Source organism: Martes martes (genome assembly GCF_963455335.1).
Source record: "Martes martes genome assembly, chromosome: 9".
NCBI classification, from domain to species: domain Eukaryota; kingdom Metazoa; phylum Chordata; class Mammalia; order Carnivora; family Mustelidae; genus Martes; species Martes martes.
In genome coordinates this window covers 43,062,447-43,080,871 of record NC_137896.1, presented here as the reverse complement: position 1 = coordinate 43,080,871, position 18,425 = coordinate 43,062,447, and the positions used below count along the sequence as shown (strand labels likewise).

General features: G+C 43.9%; 1 protein-coding gene across 1 annotated transcript in view; it reads right to left on the bottom strand.

The window, feature by feature from the left end:
- The window catches only part of SLC24A3 (solute carrier family 24 member 3), a 486,596-nt gene that overhangs the window by 28,187 nt on the left and 439,984 nt on the right, over window positions 1–18,425 (bottom strand). The window contains exons 11-15 of the mRNA XM_080814074.1: window positions 16,727–16,887; window positions 15,720–15,990; window positions 8,746–8,912; window positions 7,510–7,624; window positions 6,254–6,366 (exon numbers count right to left, since the gene is read on the bottom strand). Coding sequence (XP_080670200.1) covers window positions 6,254–6,366; window positions 7,510–7,624; window positions 8,746–8,912; window positions 15,720–15,990; window positions 16,727–16,887 — 827 coding nt within the window. The remainder of the gene's footprint in view (window positions 1–6,253; window positions 6,367–7,509; window positions 7,625–8,745; window positions 8,913–15,719; window positions 15,991–16,726; window positions 16,888–18,425) is intronic.

The following is an 18,425-nucleotide window of genomic DNA, read 5'->3' as shown; positions in this document are numbered from 1 at the left end:
GTCAGAATGGCTAAAATGAACAAGTCAAGAAATGACAGATGCTGGCGAGGATGCGGAGAGAGGGGAACCCTCCTACACTGCTGGTGGGAATGCAAGCTGGTGCAACCACTCTGGAAAACAGTGTGGAGGTTCCTCAAAAAACTGAAAATAGAGCTACCCTATGACGCAGCGATTGCACTACTGGGTATATATCCTAAAGATACAAATGTGGTGCTCCGAAAGGGCACATGCACCCGAATGTTTATAGCAGCAATGTCCGCAATAGCCAAACTATGGAAAGAGCCTAGATGTCCATCAACAGATGAATGGATAAAGAAGAGGTGGTATATATACACAATGGAATACTATGCAGCCATCAAAAGACATGAAATCTTGCCATTTGCGACGACGTGGATGGAACTAGAGGGTATCATGCTTAGCGAAATAAGTCAATTGGAGAAAGACAACTATCATATGATCTCTTTGATATGAGGAAGTGGAGATGCAAGGTAGGGGGGGTTGGGGAGTGGTAGGAAAAGAAAAAATGAAAAGATGGGATTGGGAGGGAGACAAACCATAAAAGACTCAATCTCAAAAAACAGACTGAGGGTTGCTGGGGGGAGGGGGAACGGGAGAGGGTGGTGGGGAAATGGACATTGGGGAGGGTATGTGCTATGATGAGTGCTGTGAAATGTGTAAACCTGGCGATTCACAGACCTGTACCCCTGGGGATAAAAATACATTATATGTTTAAAAAAAATTATTTAAATGACACAAAAAAAAAGATTTTAAGGACAATGTGTTTGCTACCATAAGGAGTAAAAAAGCGATTGTACAATGAAGTCTCAGCTATGTGAATCAAAGTGGAAAGAAAAATATGCTAAAATACTAGCAACTGATATTTAGGATTGAACTATGCATGATTTTTATTACATCCTCTGAACCTGCAGAGTTGCATGGGCAGCCATGAGCCACATGTGGCTACATAAATTGAAATTAATTAAAATGAAATTAAAATTAAAAATCCAGGTCTTCACTTGAACCAACCGTATTTCAAGTTCTTGAAAAGTCTCATGGAGCTAGTAGCTACTATATTTGACAGTACAATATAGAATATTTCCATCATTATAGAAAGTTCTATTGGGCTTGCACTGATCAAGTGTTCTCTAATTAGAGTTTCTCTAATTTTCTGTAAAGACCATGAGCTATTTTTATAACCAGAAAAAAGGAATAACGAAGTCAAGTTCTTCCTACATTGTTGGTGGGAATGCAAGCTGGTGCAGCCGCTCTGGAAAACAGCATGTAGGTTCCTCAAAAAGTTGAAAATAGAGCTAGGCTATGACCCAGCAATCACACTACTGGTTATTTACCCTAAAGATACAAATGTAGTGATCTGAAGGAGCATGTGCGCCCGAATGTTTATAGCAGCAATGTCCACAATAGCCAAACTATGGAAAGAACCTGGATGTCCATCAACAGGTGAATGGATAAAGAAGATGTGGTATATATACACAATGGAATACTATGCAGCCATCAAAAGAAATGAAATCTTGCCATTTGAGATGACGTGGATGGAATTATGCTTATTATTATGCTTAGCGAAATAAGTCAATCAGAGAAAGACAACTATCATATGGTCTCCCTGATATGAGGAATATGAGAGGCAATGTGGAGTGTTTGGGGGGTTGGGAAGGAAAAAATGAAACAAGATGGGATCGGGAGGGAAACAAACCATAAGAGACTCTTAATCTCACAAAACAAACTGAGGGTTGCTGGGGGGAGGGGAGGTATGGAGAGGGTGGTTGGGTTATGGACATTGGGGAGGGTATGTGCTATGGTAAGTGCTGTGAAGTGTGTAAGCCTGACGATTCACAGACCTGTACCCCTGGGGCAAATAATACATTATATGTTAATAAAAAATTAATTAAAAAAAGATGACATGACTGTAGAAAAACCCAAGAGATTATGTGAGGAATGGCAAAACAGGATCAAGGTGAACTTGTATTTTAAGAAAGCAGTGACTTTAATGAGAGAGATTCAATATAATCGATAGTATTGTTCTCAACTTAAGTACAGGAAAGGTATATTAACTGGGAGAGGGAGGGTCTACATATGACCCAGAAAAAGGAACTCAAAAAGGCAGGATTGGTCAATGTACCCCAGGATGGTTGTCGTAGTGGGGAAAAAAGCCCTATGACCATGGATTGATGCCTCAGAAAATAGAAATTTAATGGCTCCAGTAAGAGATTGTCCAGCAAACCCTCTTGGTGGCTCCCACTCTCAACCTGACACCCTAGACTTTAGAAGTTGTTAGTGTCCACTGATACTCGCATCTCCTCTCCTTCCTGGATGCACAGCTAAACAAGTGTTCTGGATCCTTCTTGCATCTCGGTGGAAACGTTTGCTCATCTGGACAATGGGTGGGAACAGGCAGGGCACCCACCACTTTCTGTCCTTGTTAGAAAAAGGTCTACATAATCTTCCATGCCCTTATTTTTTCTACTTTCTGTATCTATTGGGGAAGGACTCAGAGAGGATAGAACCAAAGGATGAAATAAGCCCCAATCCTTAAGTTTCTGTTTGGAGAACCATGGAAGCTGCCGGAATGGAAATATCTGCAATGAACATGGGGCAAGAAATAAACCCTTGTTGGGCTACCCCAGTGAAATTTTGGGGGTTGTTTGTGATATAGCAACAGTGATACTTATTCTAACATATACATTCTATTTTGATCATCTACGCAGAATGTGTTAATGCAGCAGGTCTGGTGACTTAATCTTTTTGTGCCTCTAGAGGAACCTAGAACCATGACTGACCTTCAGCCAATCTCCAAGAATGTGGTCCTTGGAATGTTCTTTATGTAACTGATGGATGATGTTGTTTTGTGCTCCAAAAGCAATGGGGTTTGCTCTACAGCTTGTCAGGATTGGTTAGCAAGCTGTTTATGTGGTGTCTGGGTTGGGATTCTGAGTTCTGCTATCATGGCTGTTCATTGAGCAGGAATATACCCACCTGACCAGCCCTCCATAAAAGCCTCAGACTCCAGTGGACTTCCGTGAATATAGTTCACACATGGCCCTATAGTTTGCTGCTAGAGAGAAAGCACATCTAATCTGACCGGGAGGGGCAGTAGTTGGAAGCCCACATCTGACCTCTCTTGATTTCTCCTGATGCATTTCATTTTTCCACTGCTCTGCTTTTATTCCATATCCTTTGCTATAATAAACCTTGGCCATGACTAAGACCTGCTACTGAGTCCTGTGAATACTCCTGGTGAGTCAATGAACTTGAGGGTGGTCATGGGGCTCCCCAAATACCTCCCACCTGTAGAGGTACAGGCTGCAGTTGTGGAATGAAGAAGCCATGGCGATAGAAGGTACAACATAGGGAGTATAGTCAATGGTATTATAATAGTGTTGTATGGTCATAGATGGCAGCTATACTTGTGGTGAGCACAACACAACATAGAGACTCGTGGAATCACTATGCTATACCCCTGAAACTAACATTTTGTGTCAACTACACTGCAGTTGAAAAATTTAGAGCCCCCCCCCCAAAAAAACCCCCAAAACTGAGAAACAAAATACCTCCCACATGAGATCTTTCTCTTGGAAAACAGAACACAAACTGTCCAGAATAATTACGTTTTCTATCTGGCACTTGAATATCTTACTACCACCTGTTGACATTCTAGCATAAACATCAAACTCCTGTGAATCTGTTGATATGAACCCCTTCATAAGGGCCTGACTGACAACAACACCACTCATAACATCTTCAGAAGATTATCTGTAATTCTGTGACCACCTAATGGATGATGTCCTTTCAGTGGCCAACCTGGAGGGCATTTCTTCAGCGTCTCTCTTATATGCGTCACTTAAGAAGATGAAGCGGGGTGCCTGGGTGGCTCAGTGGGTTAAGCCTCTGCCTTTGGCTCAGGTCATGGTCTCAGGGTCTTGGGATCAAGCCCTGCATCGGGCTCTGCTCAGCACAGGGCCTGCTTCCCCCCCTACTTGTAATCTCTATCTCTCTGTGTCAAATTAATAAATAAAATCTAAAAAAAAAAAAAAGAAGATGAAGCAAGTTCAAGATTTAGGATAATGGCCATGGTGAGATAGAAACAAAGGCTGTGGAGAGAGGTCCCATTTGGTGGTGACGCTGGGGAGGGTCCAGAGAGGAATTCTGCATGAGACACACCTGGAAGAAGGGACATCATTTCCAATGGGAAGAGTGATGGGATGTGTGCATTTGAGACAGAGTCATCTGCCTCTGAAACAGGGCACCTTCAGGGACAAGGACTCTGAGGGCACTGGCTTGGCTCTATGAAATGTCTGAGATGGCAAGTAGTCTGGGAGGTATGATATTTAGGGTGAACTGTTGAGGGTTATTGAAGAACTGGCCTTACTGATGGATATCTGTTTATATTACAATTAGCCAAGGCTGAGAGATCCTTATACCTTAGGGCCCAGGATTAAAACTCATGCTGCTGAATCGCTCATAAAAGTCATCAAAAACATCATTTTCTAAATCCGTATTGTCATGTAAGTTTGAATATCATCATTTTTTCAATTGTCTGTTGAGCACCCACATGACCTGACCCTGCCTAGACTCCCAACTGCCTCTCAAAGCATTGGACCCTCCCCTATGGTCTCTTTGCTCCACTTACACTGGACTTGCTTCATGCCAAGTGCATCTCTGCGTCAGGGCCTTTGCACTGACTGTTCCTTCTGCCTAGAATGCTCCACACTGCCCCCAACATCCCCCTGCCTGGGTCTGTCTAGTTATTCAGATTTCATGTCACAGTTACCTTCTGAAAGCTACCAGCTTCCCGCCAAGGGAATGTAGCCCCTCTCACCATGTCATTATCCAATTTCACTGACGACAGAGCAGAGATCTTCATTCCTTAGAACACGTTCTGCTTCTTTCCATCCCCTTGTGCTTATCTTTACCCTCTGGTGAAATTTCTCAGCCAGCAGGTAACTTCAAATGAACCATAAACACTGTCTGCATGGATTTCAGTTTCATTGCAACTGGCTGGACACCCCTTCCCTGGTTGAAATAGCTATTCATTTGTCAAACAACTTGGAAGACAACTGTCCTCTGATAAAATGAGCCACAGGGGGCGCCTGGGTGGCTCAGTGGGTTGAGCCTCTGCCTTCGGCTCAGGTCATGATCTCAGGGTCCTGGGATCAAGCCTCAGGGTCCTGGGATCAAGCCCCGTGTCGGGCTCTCTTCTCAGCGGGGAGCCTGCTTCCCCCTCTCTCTCTGCCTGCCTCTCTGCCTACTTGTGATCTCTCTCCCTCTGTCAAATAAATAATAAAATCTTAAAAAAAAATGAGCCACAGTATTTTCTACAAGATATACCATTGCTTAACAACAAATTGTGCAGATAGACTAAGGTAGTGCTCGGCAGCACATTTGGAGAAGCACTGGCCCTGGGTTGAGTGTAAACGTTCTGGAGGCACATTACTCTTTTCTTCCCATGTCTGGGCAAAAATCTCCAATTGCAGTTTCTTCCTCAGTCCTTGGATAGTGAGTATCTGGGACAGAGTTGCCATTAGTGGAGGGAGAACTTTTTAACAAATTGGGAAAGAGAGTCGGACCCTCCATGTCATTCACCTGCAAATCCACCTGAAGTCACAATCAACTGAGCCTTGAGAAACAGCAGTGGAGGCTATCACTGTGGGGGCTGACCCTCACCAGACCCCTTGCAGGGGGTGCATCTTCTAGGTTGTGTCCCTTTCTCCATGAATGAAATGATTTTGCCCACAAAGCAAACACACTAGACAGGGGCTGGCAGAAGATGGCCCATGGTCCAAATCTGGCCGGCCTCCTATTTTTGTGTGGCCCATGAGTTAAGAATGATTTTTGTAATAAATGAAAAAGAATCCCATACCATAGATCAGGACATGTAAAAATTATATGGAATTCAAATTTCAGTTTCTGTACATAAGGTTGCATTGAAACAGCCACGCTCACTCATTTGCACATTGTATATGCTGTTTTCAAGCTACAGCTGCGGAGGTGGGTTGTTGTGACAGAGACCATCTGGCCCACAAAGCCTAAAGTGTTACTACTATCTGGTCCTTCCCTTAAGAAGTCTGCCAACCCCGTTTTCAAGTCCTGAATGCTCCCACAAGCCCGATTTTAGAAGGACTTCGATAAGCAAGTTCCTTTGCCTCTCAACATTAGTATTTCCGCATCTCCTCTGCACTGAAAACAGTGTCTGCATAGCCCGAGATTTAAGGGGAAATCACAGGGGAAACCCACTTACGTAGGATCCATAATCCACAGCCAGGGTCTGCAGGGCCCATGGGAGACCAAGGCCAATGAGGATATCAAACACGTTGCTCCCGATCGAGTTGGATACTGCCATGTCTCCCATGCCTGCAAGGACAAGAGGTCACTAGAGTGAAGGAGGTGATCTCAGGATAGTACAGAGGCTCCCCAAGAGACTCTGTCAAACTTTTGGTCTGACAGCCAGAGACTTAGCTGGCAGATCTGCTGGCTCATTTGCTAGGTGGTTCCCTCCCAGGCCACCACCTGCATTTTCAATGGAATAGGTATCTTCAGTAGAAAGGAACGGGATGGAACAGAACAGACTAGAATGAAATGCTACTGAACTGTTGACCTTCAAATATGATCACTGGTGAAATGTGAATGATTCCAAAAACCAAATAGAGTTCCCCAAATTCTGAAACTTCCTTCTAGAAAGGAATAAACTTAACAGTTCTGTTAAGGCTCTCACGAGCTCACCAACTCATATATTTAACTACCATCTCCCAACTGCTTTACACTGACTTCCAACTCTTTTTCTAAATAATTGAGCACTATAAGAAAAACAGTGTAACCCGTAGAATTTCATGAGGACTTCTTGGGGACACTGCTCTAAGTGTTGTAGCTACACATTGTATTTGTGAAAAACAAATGCAATCAGCACAAATCAGGCAAACACACTAGAGTGGGTGCTAGCAAAGGGCATGGCCTCTGGAAGGAGCGTCCATCTGTGAGCTTGGTTTTGAAGGAGGGGAGGCTGTGCCATACATTGAGGACTGACCTATGACAACCACCATTGTCAGGGTACTGCAGCTGGGTAGACCTTAGGCTATGGGTTCTGTCTTCTCTAAGCCTTGGTTTCCTTATCCATAGAATGGGGGACTGATCTTCCCTATCCCACAGAGTTGTTTAAATTAAGTAAGATAACGTACCTAAACAGCTTTGCTCGGTGTGTGGCGCTCAGCAAAGGTTAACTCTCATTACATTTATTACTATTTTTAATAAAATAGGGGGTCAGTAACACAACCTCTAGAAAGACCTCTGTGTACTACCTAGAAAATGTCTCTGCCTTTTTGAAGGGTAGATCTTCTGGCTTGTTTCCCTGTTCTTTTGATGCCAGTGAGCTTTTTGACCAACACAGCACTGAAGTCAACCATCACCTGGGTAATTATCATGTGGATCCCCCAAAGCTCCCCCCACCCATAGGTCTTCCTCCCTCGCCCACCCCTGTCCCCATCTAAATGGAGGTCCCACCTTGTCTGGCCACGATGAGGCTAGCCATGCAATCGGGCACACTGGTTCCAGCTGCCAGGAAGGTGATCCCCATGATGACATCAGGAATTCCCAGTGTGTATCCAATGATCGTCACCTGGAAGAAGCAGGAAGAGGTGGTGAGTTGGGGGCTGATGTCAACCTGATGCACTAGTGGATCCTCTGCCCAAGAAGCACAAAAGGCTGCAATCTGGGCAGTCTCCTCAGGGGGCAATGTCTGCTCTCAGTGTCAGTGTAGACAGCAAAGAACATCGCACAGAGCAGACCAGGACTGCAGGTCTGGGGACTAAGATACAATTATGGAGCCCATGTTTCCCAACCAAAGATTAGCATTGTATACATCTTTCTTTCAGGTGAGGCAGGAGGCTTGAGAGAAAGTTTCTGGGAAAAGGTAACTTGGGGACAGAATATTTGAACTCAGGATGGTCCTGGGATACCCAGAATGGAAAAGTAGAGTCAAAAATGGGCAATGCATTCTGGATGGCTGTGTTTCCTAAAATGGCTTCGGGGCAGAGGCTCTTTTGAGTTAGAACCCCACAACCAATGCCAGTTCTTGAATCCTTGTTTTAGCTTCAGAAGGGACCCTTGAGTGGTCACCTGGTCCATTGACCTTATTTTCTGGTTGACAAAACTATGACTTAGTTAAGGGAAGTGACGATGACAGCTGGGATGATTACTCCCCAGTTCTTCATGTCTTTCCTTCATGTTCTCTGCCTTGTGCCTCTGCTGTTCTTCCCGTTAGAGCAGGTGGAATAGATTTTCCCCACTCCATTGATACTGGGCAGAAGTCACAGGTCCAAGGTGCTAGGATGCACCTCATGTTTCCACTGGCCCTCTAGCATTCCAACAATCTGCCATGAGAAAAGCATTCCCTAGGTAGCCACCGGTCCAAGGAAAATGAGCAAACATAAGGAGTAGATATGAAACCCCCTGCTGCCTGAATCACATATAACCATGCTATGGCTTGAAGGAGAACCCTCAGTCAGTGCTGGCTAAGATTAGTCAAACCACGCTCAACCTACAGGTATGTAAGCGGGAAGAGAACTTCTTGTGATTCTAAACCACTGAGTTCAGGGGTGGTTTGTCATGCAGCTTATTGAGGCATTAGCTGACTGACACAGTGACGGGGCTGACACCTCACCTCCGAGTCCCCTCTGATTGAGGGTATTTTTCTCTCTAAAGGGGTCTAGCAATGCTGTGGGTCCTCAGTACACTCACCATCCACACCATCATGTAGGAGAAGGCTGCTATCCACAACGTGGAAGACGCAAATGTCACCATAAACCATTTTTCCCAGCGCGGCTTGTTGCAGTTGGGTACAGTGAAGTATAAGACAAAACTCAGTGGCCAGGTGAACGCCCACTTCACTGTTTCCAGTTTTCCAGCTGGGAAAGGAAACAAAGACAAAAACAAAAATTAGTTAGTTTCATTTCTGTGTTTTATCAGCCCTCTGTGCTACTTGCCCCAGACATTTATGTCCTAATTGATGACCTGTGAAATCAGGCTTATTATATTGTCCTTTTCATAAAAAACACAAATGGCTTCCCACCAGCAGCAAAACTTGGCATACAAAAGCAAGCAGAATAAAAACAGTTATCCACCGCTCACCTGCTAGTTAGGCACCCTAATGACAGATGAGGCACTTCTGAGGATACAGGGCTGGAAGGATGGTTTGGCACATGTGGCCGGTGGGAAAGGATGAGGAAGATTCCCAGATACAAAGGGAGGGGAGTGTGTGAGGTTGCAGGTGAAGGTTGGGGAGGGGAGCTGGAAGACCACCAGTTGGCCTGGGGTCTGTTCTCCCCATGGTTAGATCAAATCTCGCCAGATTATAAAGTGTCAGTGGTCCCAGCGCCATCTAGTGGAATTGTTCAACATTGTCAACTCCCTGAAATGAACAATGATTTGAAATTTCTCAAGGTGGGGTTTGTATCTCAAGTTGAAGTGAATTTGCATATTAGTCATTGATTTCTGGTTTTCTAAATACCTGCTGCCATGGCTAGTGATGACCTGATCTTATCATCTCTGTGTTGCCTGAGCCCTGTGTTTCAGAGATACCCATAAATGCTTATTTTGGTGACTATGTTGCCATGAGTTCCTTGTAACCATAGATTTGATAAACCTTTCAATTCTCCTTTAGCCTTTATTACCATCCTGCGTAAGCGCTAACACTTCTCGTAAGAAATATGTATTGCATACACTCCCTGCTTCAATAGAGATAAAGAACCTCTTTGCCTTCCAGAAAGTTCCTTGAGCCTCTTTCCAGTCAACCTTCCACCTTCTACCACCATAAATTAGTTTTCCCTGTTATCTACCTTTAAATAAAGAAAATCACATGGCATGTGATTTTAGTCAACTACGTTCTTTCAGCCAACATGTTTTTTGAGATTCATTCACAGGTCAGGAGTTCATACTTAATTGTTTTGTAGTTTTCCATCCTACAGATACACAGTTTGTTTATCCATTCTCCTCCGGATGGGAATTTGAGTTGTTGCCAGTTTTCAGGTATTACAACTAAAGGGGCTATGGGCATTCTTGTACCCTTTGTTTTGTGGGCATGTTTTTCTTTCTCTTGGGCGAAGACCCAGGAATAGAATTGCTGAGTCACGGCGTAGATGTTTAACTTTGCAAGAAACTGCTGAGCACTTTTCCAAAATCATCATCCCATCTTATATCCCTATCAGAATGAAGGAGGTATTTGTTAAATTACACTTTGAGCAGTGATTAATAAAATGTTAAATGAAAATTATTTCAAAATTTTATGCCAGTATCCAGCACTTTTCCAATTAGCTGCTATGCAGATACGGAGCTGGGAACGGATGGTGACAACCTTGAGACTGTTTGGCTGGATTTTTAAGCAAGAAAGCTGTCACCGTTTTTTTGTGACGGGCTTCCAAATGTTGTGGAGTCCACCATTATCATCAGACCCTTGGATCTCAAAGGCATCCTGGAATTTGGCATGCTCCTAAAGCCTGTAACGTGGTGATGTCATTTATTCATCGGGGAATCCCCTCACAGGCTTCGCAGTCCTCTGGATGCCTTTACACAGAGAGACTTGGTCCAGTTTAAAACAAACACCCAATCAAAGTTACAAAGAAATACACGAATGGGAAGAGAAATGACTACAATCTGGCTTTGTCTTTCTTCAGAAAATTAAAAAAAAAAGATAAGGAAAGAAAAATGAAATTGGAACTTAAGACTGCGGGAGCTTAGGAAATGATATTGATTCAGTAGAACTGTAAGCAGTGATACGCTGTCACCAATGAATTTTGAGATTTTTCTCTTGGCTGCTTTAGAAAAGTCTGACTTGACCCTGGAGGGGCCATATATCTAGAAAACAGTTTTCTCCATTTCATGATACAGATGTTTTCTCTAAGTTACAGCTCCACTGTAACCACAAACTTACAGTAGAAACTCAATCAGTATCATCTGGAAGTTACTTTTAAGTGTAATGTAACAAATATAACTCCTTGAGCAAACCAAGTGATACAGAAATGTGCTTTTTAAGTGATTTTGAGGAGCAGTCAGATAAGGAACGTACTTATATTTTGGTGTGTTCTTTTCAGTCTTTTTTTTCCCCCTGCAAGTGTTTACCTACATCCTTTGTAAATGTTTCTATTTCTATTAGTCAACAGTAAGTCTTTCTTCATGCAAGGGTTAATATATGTACAACTTATACTATGCATAGATGCATATAACTTACATATATACTATGTGGATTTAGTCTCTACATATATTATATGCACATATAAACACAGGAATGTTAATATATGTGCACATTTTAGCTGGCCTAAATTTCTGTTTCTGAATAAAGGGGTAAAATGTTTTCCTTTCCTGTTTGAGTCAACAGTATTTCTGGACATTTTCCCATCTTTTCTTCCATTGCTATGTGGTCCACCTCTAGTCCCCCAGGGGACAGGTTTATTTCTTCACTTAACAAATATTCTTTGAAATGCCCCCCCCCCCCAAGGCCAGTCTGTGCCAGGTGCTGTTCCGGGTGCTGAGGACAGAGCTAAGAAAACCAAACTCCCTGAGCATGAACCCGATATACCCAAGATTATGTGATTCCTTGGAAGGGAGCCAGCAGCTGGGAGATGAAGCCAGGGACATGAAATGGGGACTCTGAGCATTACAGTATTCCTCTGAGTGTGACTTGGCTCCAAAAAGCAAAAGATCTGTTCTTAAGTTGTATTCCTTATTGAGTTTTTACAGAAGTTTACTTCTATGAGAAGAAAAAGTCATTGCTCATTCTTATAGACCTGGAGTTAAATAGATCAATTTTCTCTAACTATATAGGCAATAAAAACGCAGTGTTTTAGAATGGAAAATCTAGAAAAAAATAAAAAAAGAATTCCACCTGGAGAAACACACTCATATTTTGGTATATTTCTTCTCAGTCTTTTTCTGTGGAAGTATGTTTGCCTATGTACACATGGAAATACTTCTTTTTCTTTTCTTTTCTTTCTTTCTTTCTTTTTTTTTAGAGAGAGAGAGAGAGCATGCAAGCAGGGGGGAAGGGGAGGAGAGAGAGGGAGAGAGATAATCTTATCCATGCCCAGTACACAGCCTGATGCAGGGCTCGATATCACAACCCTGAGATCATGACCTGAGTCGAAATCAAGAGTGGGATGCTTAACCGACTGAGCCATCCAGGTGCCCCCATATGTAAATATGTAAATATTTCCATTTCTTTCAGTCAACATTAAGGCTTTCTTCATGCAAGAGATAAGTATACATGTGCAATTTATATATATACACACACACACATACACATATACATTTTCTATGTATAGGTATATATATGAATATATATTATATGAACCTAACCCATATGTACATTATGAGCACATATAAAAATACAGGTATGTTAATATCTGTGCATAAACCATAAAAGCATGAACTCAATATAAAAATGTATACGTTGCATGAATAAACATGTCATATGTACACATGATATCAACCATACACATGCATACCGCATATATGCACACACTTGTATGTACATGTATGTGCACATGGTGTATGTGTATACACACCCATCCATCCTAGGTATGCCTGTATTTACATACTTCCACATAATTACTTATTCGTTACTTACACTCACTACAGTCAAGTCCTGGAGAGAAGGAAGCCCTACATCTGAGTGATAGAAACACAGAGAGCCATGCCCTGGCAAGATTACCATGAGGGGGAAAAAATGTCCTCAATCGTGTGGACAGAGCTTTTTCAGGCCAAAGGAACTGGATGTAGGGCTCCTGGGACTGGGTCCTCCCCGCTCCTCGAATGCTGTCTGCTGACCCTCTCACTGCTGTGAGGGGTCTGCCTGCCCTGGGAGCGGGGCGGGTGCTGCTGGACATGCAGGCTATGAGCCTCAGATGGAAGTTCCTGAGTCCTGAAATGGGGTGTGGGTTTGGTGGTGGGAGGGAACAGAGGATCATAACTGGACAAACCCACTCTCCAATTCAGCTACAGCACCTCTCCTCGTTCTGAATGAGGCTCGCCTAAGGCTCAGAAGAATGGTGAAGATTGCTGGCATGAGTCCAGGATGTTACCATCTCACTGCCTCAGGTGCAGCCCCCGACAAGCAGCCCCAGGGTCCCTTGGGGGCTTGTGATGAATGTGGAATCTGGGCCTCCCCGCCAGAGCCCCCGAATCAGAGCCTGCATCTTTATCCAGGATGCCCTGGTGACAGGACTGGTCCAGAAGAACTTGGGGTTCCACTTCCTTTCTTGGCAGCTCAGGGCCTTGAAATGAAGCAGAGACCCCAAGGAATGGCAGGACCAGGCAGAGTATCCTCTCTCCTCTAGTGCTTGAATTGCCAAAGGATGCAGGGTGCCTTGCAGGGGGGGGTGGGGGGGTGGGTGGCGATTCCTGAGCCCACACCAGCAGCCACATCTCTTAACACATGAGGAGACGAGGTGATGTGGCTGGGAAGCCCGGGCCACTTCATCCGCAATGAACCCCAAAGACGAGGAGCGGAAGTGAGCAACAGTTATAAGATACCTTGAAATCTCCCAGTTAGGTCTGGCATTTATCCCATTCAGGTGAGAAAAAGGAAACAAGTGACCTGAAAGGGGCCCCTTTGTCCCACTGAGTAATGAGACCCAGTTGTGGGAGTCAGATGAGTTGTCTGGTGCCACACACGTCTTTGATCATCTGCCTGGAAGGGTGTACATGGGGCTTCGGGGCCTCTGGGGGCGCCCCCCCTCAACACTGGTCCCTTACAGACTTTTCACCTGGTCCAAGAGCTTCTTTCATCAGTGAAAGACTTTAGCAAAATAGGCATTTTTGGAACTTCGTAACGGGCTGCCGAGGGTGAGCTCTGAAAGCAAAGATTTTAGACGTAGGCCCCCCAAAATCTGTGCCCCGATTCTCAGAACCTGTGAAGAGGAGGCTGAACCATCAGTTCCATGACTATGCTCTGCTGTGTGGGAGAATCGACCTCCTGAAAGGGGATTAGGCAGGTGGGCCTGCTCTAGGCTCCTCAGAAGCAGAAGGGGAAGCCCAAGAGACCGGAATTGTGAGAAGGACCAAAAGCACCATTGGTGATGTGAAGAATGCAGGCCTCCAGGAGCAGTGAGCAGCCCCCCGCTGACAGCCAGCCAAGGAAATGGGACTCAGCCTTCCAACCACAGGGAACTGGGTTTTGCCAATAATCTGCATATGTTTGAGAGTGATTCTCCCCAGGGCCTCTGGGAAGGTCTATAGCCCTGTCTACACCTCTAATATGACCTTTGGAGCCTCTGAAGCCCAGCCAGGCTGTGCTGGACTTCCGACCTACAGAACTGGGGGCTAAACAGCGAGTGTTGGTTTAAACCACTCAGTTTGTGCAATTTGTTCTACAGCAATAGAAAATGAACACAAAAGTTCATAAGGGGAATACAGAGGGCCTGGTTGCTTAATCTTTAAAATGTTTTTGTCCTGTTGATAGGGAAGAAGGTTGCCAAGAAATAGAGTCAAAGATGGCAAAATGGATAAAAAGCCAGCACGCTTTTTTTCCTAACAAGATAAACCGCTAACAAGTAATGACTTAACTCTGGCTGGGCTGTTGGGACTTTGGGGTAAAGGATCTGAGTGGATATTTTCTAGTTAGTTTGGGGAAGCACTTGATGAGGTTGAGATCTGAGGGGCCCTAAGGGGCCCTGAGGGGACCCAGGAGCAGTTCTCATCCTAGGTTCACTTGCTATCCCCTGGACCACAGAAAGGCCTTACATCTGAAATTAACACAGAACTCTGCCACTCCACACCCACATCCTATCATTAAATGACCTTTCAAGTGGGTCAAGTAATACTTGACCAGAATTCAGTTCTCCTGCAATTTTAAACATCCCAGAGAAGTCACACACTTATTAAGCTCTCACACTGGACCAGGGCACTTTCCTGAAATAGTTGAAGCTTCTGGAAGATCTAGAAAATAGGTAGAATTTTTTGGGCTTGTTCCACCCATTCCACGAATGGGTAGGATGGGGGGAAAAAGTCTTTGCAATGGCCAAGTCATTGTTGGGTAGAGGAGGACACTGCTTTGGTGGCTGGGGTCCTGAAAATTATACATGCCTGTGCTTCCCCTTCAAGATACCAGGGAGATGCCCTTGGCTAGCCTCGCTGTGTGAGACTTAGCTGGGGCTGGGATCTGAATCTCCTGTGGTGTCCGTCCTGGAAACAAGCAGGTCATGGGAGAGGAGAAACCTGAATGGGGTGTGTGAGGTAAGGGGCAAGAAGTGACTGGGAGAACAAAGACCAGCTGAGAAGTCTGCATGTTTCCCCCTAGGCTGGCCTTGGCAGAACAGGTCCCTCGGCCAAATGTAATGGGATGGGTGAAGGTGGGTAATGTGTCTCTTGCCTTGAGCACCAAGCTGCCTTCCCAACATGGGTCATGGGCATTTCCTCCTTAGCCCTGAGAGGTCCCACAGAACAGCTAAGCTAAGCTAAGAGTCTTCCTTCACAAAGTGCCAACAAATTATACTTGGTCAAAGAACCCACATTTCAACCCATGGTCAAGTGTTCCCAACTTGTTCATCTTTGGACCTTCTAAAACAGAGTCTTTCCCACTGTAGGAGTTAATATAAATATTTCTATGTTCATATAGAGATAGTTCTTTGAATTGAATGTCAGAAAGATCACCAAAGTCAAGGGTATCTATTCAGTGGCCTCAAAATAGTTCCCAAACCCGGCCTAGACATAGGACCTCTTACAGGGGAGGTCGAATGGCGTGTACGGTCCTTCATCATCATCCTCATCCTCCTCTTCCTCTTCGTCATTCTCGTTGTTCTCATTGTCTTCATTCTCATTCTCTGTCTCATTACCAGCCTCTGCAACAATATCATCCCTCCGAGTCCCATTAACGCCTCTGTCTGGGGCACTGCTGGGCCCTGTCCCATTCTCCACGGTGTGCTTAATTGGGATTTTGATGGCCACCTCCGATTCTCCATTGGCATAGGCCCTACTGTTTATCAGTCTTTGTCTCTGGAAAGAGAAAGGCACATTCTTACCATAGTCAGAAGAACTGTAGATCTGCACACCCAGAACACCAGCTACTGGGATCTTTTTCAGGCAGCTGACAAGGAGATGCTTCCAGGAGATTCTGCAGTGAAGTCTTAAGGGATTCCTCAAAGTAAGAAGCAACTCAGACAACCTCCTTCCGGGAGGAAGTATTAACCTTTTATGACCCACTGGAGCGTTTTTTTACCAGCATTCTTGATTCCTGTGCACTGTAGTATTATCTTTCTTCTCTGGACTGTAGGAATCCCTTGGACCATATGAGAGAAAGCCACATAGATGTGTCTGGACTAGTGTATCAATAAGGCTGTGACTCCAGAAACAGGGATACACAGGAAAATTCAGGTCAGGGACTACATTACTTTAAAATAAGGCAACCTTGATTTAGCAAGTACTTCTGTGCAAGTTCACATCAGAGAGCTTTATCCAAATGGAAGATGAAAAGAAAAAGGTATGTGGAAGGGAACAGAAGAGTTTTTCTATATAACTGAGAGACTGGTCATGTCTTTCAACACATGGAGAGAAGGGCAAGAACCAGGATGCACAGCTGGGCCATGAGCAAAGATGTTGGGAAGTAGCTGAGGGGTATTATTTTGTTAAATATAGAGTTTGGTATTTCTATTCTCAGACCAAGAAACTTTCTCCCCTTTCCAAAGTCTCCCACCTCCGTCTAGCGGCAAATGGAGTGTGCTTTCCCAGATACCTCATTGATCAACATGCGACTGGCCATGGAGAGTCGGGTCTTGGGGGGAAAATGGCTGGTGATCATGATTCGAAGTCCAGCCTCAGAGAAAGAAAGCTGGTGAGGGTAAGCTGACAGCAGCTCATCTACCATAATCACTGATGCTTTGCGGTGGAAATTGGCTAGGGAAATTAAAAACATAAAATAAAGATATTATTGAGGCTAGAAGCAGAAAAGAGATATTTATTTAGTCTTCTTTCCCCTTCTTCGTCCCTCAGCCCCTCCTTCCTTCCCACCTACTCATTTATCCATCCATCTACCCATCTACCCATCTATCCTTCTTTCTATCCATCCAATCATCCATCCATCCATCCATCCACCCACCCATCTTCCCATCTACCCATCTATCCTTCCTTCCATCCACCCAACCAACCATCCATCCATCCAAGGAGCAAAATATGGAGAAGAGTCAAACTCTTCTTTCCATAAGGCTCATTGATAGCTCTTTTGAAATGACTTGAAACAATATAAGCATCATTCACTGGCATGGTAAAAAAGAGTGATAAGAAAGAGAATTCCTCTGTATCTTCAAAGGATTTTTTTCCCACCACTCAGACTTGGGGCACAGGAAAGATCCCAATAATCTTTAGTAACCCTTTATGCCTTTCAAATGTCAACAATGTTCAATGTTCTGAGCTGTTAAAAGCTGCAGAAATGACTTTAGTGCCAAGTGGAGGGCTTAAGTGGGGAATGAACACATTGCTGCAGCCCAGCCTATGAGCAAGGCTGACAAAGGGGCAAAAGGGTAGGTGAACCAGCCACATGACAGAAGCCCAAGGTCCAGAGTGGCCCAATTTGTTACACAGCATTTGCTGGCAGTCCTGATAAGTAAGTTTCATCAAGGCCCAACCCCCTCTACAAACACGCGATATGAGCACACAGCTCATAGGTGTCTAGCCACACACTCTCCTGGTGGTTACTCCTGTTTTCCAAGCCACTAAATCATGAAATGATCTCTGGAAACATGAACTAATATGAGGTAGCTCTTTTTGGTTTCCTAAGAGTATTCCTTTAATGGTTATAAACTATCCAGAAGAGAAGAGATTCAATGAAATCCTTTAGTGGGATGGCACTGAATACTTAAGTCTTTTGCTAAACATAATTAGAAAAGTTTATCAAATAACTGATTTTCAAATTCCAATAATTACCTCAGATTTAAAACTCAGATTTGAATAACCTATAGATTTTCAAATTTCTTATGTGTTTTTCCTGCAAAACAACCATATGAGACCAAGAAGAAATAAACCCACACATTTTTAGAGAAGGTTAAAAGAAATTGAAAAACCAAACACATTCTAAGGCAAAAGTAAATGATAATTTTCTGTGTTCCTATAAGAAAGAATATTCTTTATTAGGGAGCACTATCTTAGTTCTCTCAGTGTATCAATTGCTTAATGAGAATCTATTGAATACAAGAATTACTTCAAAAAAGGGGGGGCAGCAATTTTCTGTTATTTTGCAGCCTGGATAAAGAGGTAATGTAGCCTGAAAAAGAATATGGATATAATACTATACTAATAGCAACTATCACTAATGGGGTAATTTATATACTTTATCTCCTTTACTCATTACAATTATCCCCATTTTGCAGAAGAGAAAATTGAGGCTCAGAAAGGATCGTTAATTGGCTTCACAGTCAGATAGCCAAAATGTGACAGAG